The sequence below is a fragment of the Cyprinodon variegatus genome, unplaced genomic scaffold (genome assembly GCF_000732505.1).
Source record: "Cyprinodon variegatus isolate N-32 unplaced genomic scaffold, C_variegatus-1.0 Scaffold76, whole genome shotgun sequence".
Classification (NCBI taxonomy): Eukaryota; Metazoa; Chordata; class Actinopteri; order Cyprinodontiformes; family Cyprinodontidae; genus Cyprinodon; species Cyprinodon variegatus.
In genome coordinates, this window is record NW_015150529.1 from 1,209,575 (window position 1) to 1,212,618 (window position 3,044).

Sequence of the window (3,044 nt, forward strand, 5' to 3'; positions counted from 1 at the left end):
GGATGGATGGATGGATGGATGGATGGATGGATGGAAGGATGAAAGGATGGATGGATGAATGGGATCATAGTTGGATGGATGGATGGATGGATGAAAGGATGGATGGATGGAACAGCAGCTACACATCTTTATTAAACAGTTGATTTAATCTTGTAATAACTCTTCCCTGCCAGCTGGTGGCTTCAAAATCGATTCTTTTAATACACTGACTTTTTTTACTCCAGCCCTTTAGGTGGCAGTAATATGCTTAAACTGGTTATCTCCCTCACAGACGAGAAGACAGAGCTGCAGCTGGCACACAGATCAATGCAGAGATCTACATGTTCCATGCAGCATTAAAGTCCAGGGACAATATTGTGGAAAAAAGAGCATTAAAGGAAATGATCAACTTTGTAACCCTGGAGCTAAATGTGTATATATGCTGGTTGATGCAGAGGAAAATTGAAATAAAATCAGAATCGCTATTTGGGTAGAAAATCACCACTTAGATTATTACCAAAATCGTACAGCCTGTTTTACTTTTTTCGAGCAAAGATGCTTTACACAGGAATTTTCTGTATTTTCATCTCAGCAAAAGCACTAAAAATATATTTTAACCAGAAAATTTGATCACCTTGAAACCCAAGTTATGCTTGCTTATTAGCAGTGCACCTGAAACCACACAGCACAGATGGAAAACATACTCATCTGCAGGTATGCATGCAGATGAGCAGGTGTATATCACCTATAGCAATATAGTTAGGTCCAGATATCATAAGAGCGAGTTTCCACAAAAAGAAAACCTAGAAACCAATACCTCCAGTAGGAAATGTACCTATGTATGTTGGAACACAGCTCTGTGAAGCAGGAAAAAGACTAATACAAAGTGAGTCCAGTACAGTAGAACTTTTTATTGCCTATCTGGAATGGGTGACAATAGTTCAATAAACTTTTGGCTCTCAAAATGGTACCGATGCCCTATTTGTTGGTACTCTACGATACCGATACCACCATTTTATTGCTGGATCGAGGTCCCGCCCGATACTGGTATTGGTATCGGTGCAACACTATTTACTGCATTTTGTCTGACCTCCATAAGGGATAAGCTTGGTTACAAACCACACAAGTCTGGAGCATTTTTTAATAAAAGGTGTTTGTTCATCATTCAGAATTAAAAGTAATGTGTACAGTCTAGTAAAACTATCCTAGAAGTACTTTTTGTTCATAAAGTATTGAACTAACATCAACAGGATGTATTAATAATATAAAATCATACAGTATAGAGTGAGGCAGCTTTTATTTAGCTACCAGGGTGACATTTGGAAATGTGCACAACATTTTAAAAGCATAACTGGAAATACTTGAAATACAGGTTTGTTTTTTTTCAACCTCGAATCCAAAAAAAAGAGTATTTTAGTAGACAAAAAAAAATAAAAAATTTCTGGCCTTTATGAAGCTGCTTTTTAAGTGACTGCTTTTTAGCTCCTGCAGCAGATGGTGAGGTCAGTGAAAAATGTTGGCTTGTTATAAAGCAGATCCCAGAGAGTTTGTGGAGAATTTAACAAGCATTGCTTCCCCACCGAGAACAACTTTATCAGCAATTCTCAGTGGTGTGCAGAATAGGGCTGTGGTACCTTGATAAATATCAAAACAGAAAAGATTTTTTTTTTTTTACTTGCTCTTTAGGATGCATATACTGGTGTCTGCAGCAGAAGTCACTCTAGATATACTAAGTGCTGCTTTTGATATGCAGACAACGCTGCACGTCTGTCATTCCCATTCACCACTAACTTATAAACAGATATAACATCAACAGATTTAATTCTGTGACAGGAGCAAATCTTTTGGCAGGCAGTAAGAGCAGAATACAGAGGGACTGATGAGGCTGACAGCTTGTATTTTCACTGAGTCACTCTTAATTATCTGTCTGTTCAGGTTAAACATATTTCGAATCTCAAAGTACACACGCAGACATCCTGGAGAACAGGAGAGCTCGTTGTTGCTTTAAGATTTTTCCTGGCTCTGTATCATACCTTAACCTTGGAGGGGAGTGAATGTCAGCCTGTTAGTGTGTGACTGTGTGAGTACTCACAGCCAGCAGGCGGTTCTTGTCTTTCTCGGCATTGGTTAGTGTGTTTTCCAAGGTCAATCTGTGCTTCTTGGCCACTTCCTCTAAAGCTCGAGCCTGGCCTTCCTTCATCTGGCTGGCCTCCTCCTCATAGTGAGCTCGCACACTGCTCATGTCCTTCTCGTGGGACATCTTCTCCTCCTGGAGGGTCTGCAAACACAAACAGGCACCGTAAACAGATTGAAAATGTGCTCAGAGGTGAGCTTTGTGTTGCAGACTGAGACCAAGGCCGTGTGTTGTATCACCCAGACATATTGATTTTGTTCAATGAACAAAATACACTTTATATTCTGTCTGGATTAAACAGTTTGCATCTCCACTTTTCACCTGATTCATAGGTGAAGATGTCCAAGCTCTGAGTCACAGACAGACCCTGGGTCGCTGGTCAAAATCCAATCCAATTTAACAACCCTGTTCAGGCCAAGACCATAATCCTGATAGCTGCATAATTAACATGTTTTTTTCCCTTACAGTTCAGTTTAAAACAAAGGGGCTGAATTACAATAGGTTTGCATCTATTAATACTTGTGCAGTCTTGTTAGCATGTGCAAATCTGATCTTCATACAAGGTGCAAAGAATTCTGCCAGTGCAAAATCATCAGAACAGCGGGTGTAACTTTTTTGTGTGAGTTTTGTATGAATATGTACATCATATTCTAATGACGACAGAGCAAATCTATTGGTGGAGAAAATGAATATCGTGATACTTATCAACCATAAAGCCATTTATTACACCTAAAACTGATTACAGCTGCAGTTTTTGGGTCTATATTGTATATGTTTATAAGTCAGGTGCAAACTGACAGGCAAAGATTTTTATTGTTATTGTGGCCACACAGGAGGAATTTACGGAAGAGGGCCACTGAAAAAAAAAAAAATTAAGTTATTTTTTTTTTTTTTCAGTTTAATATGGGAAAAAAGTCAGAATTCTGACTTT

At 38.8% G+C, this 3,044-nt stretch overlaps 1 protein-coding gene across 3 annotated transcripts in view; it reads right to left on the reverse strand.

Moving 5' to 3' along the window:
* fam184a (family with sequence similarity 184 member A) overlaps nucleotides 1-3,044 on the reverse strand; it is a 278,742-nt gene that overhangs the window by 99,123 nt on the left and 176,575 nt on the right. For all 3 annotated transcript variants that reach the window (XM_015372804.1, XM_015372806.1, XM_015372805.1), the window contains one exon: nucleotides 2,072-2,257. In XM_015372804.1, the coding sequence (XP_015228290.1) occupies nucleotides 2,072-2,257 (186 nt within the window). The remainder of the gene's footprint in view (nucleotides 1-2,071; nucleotides 2,258-3,044) is intronic.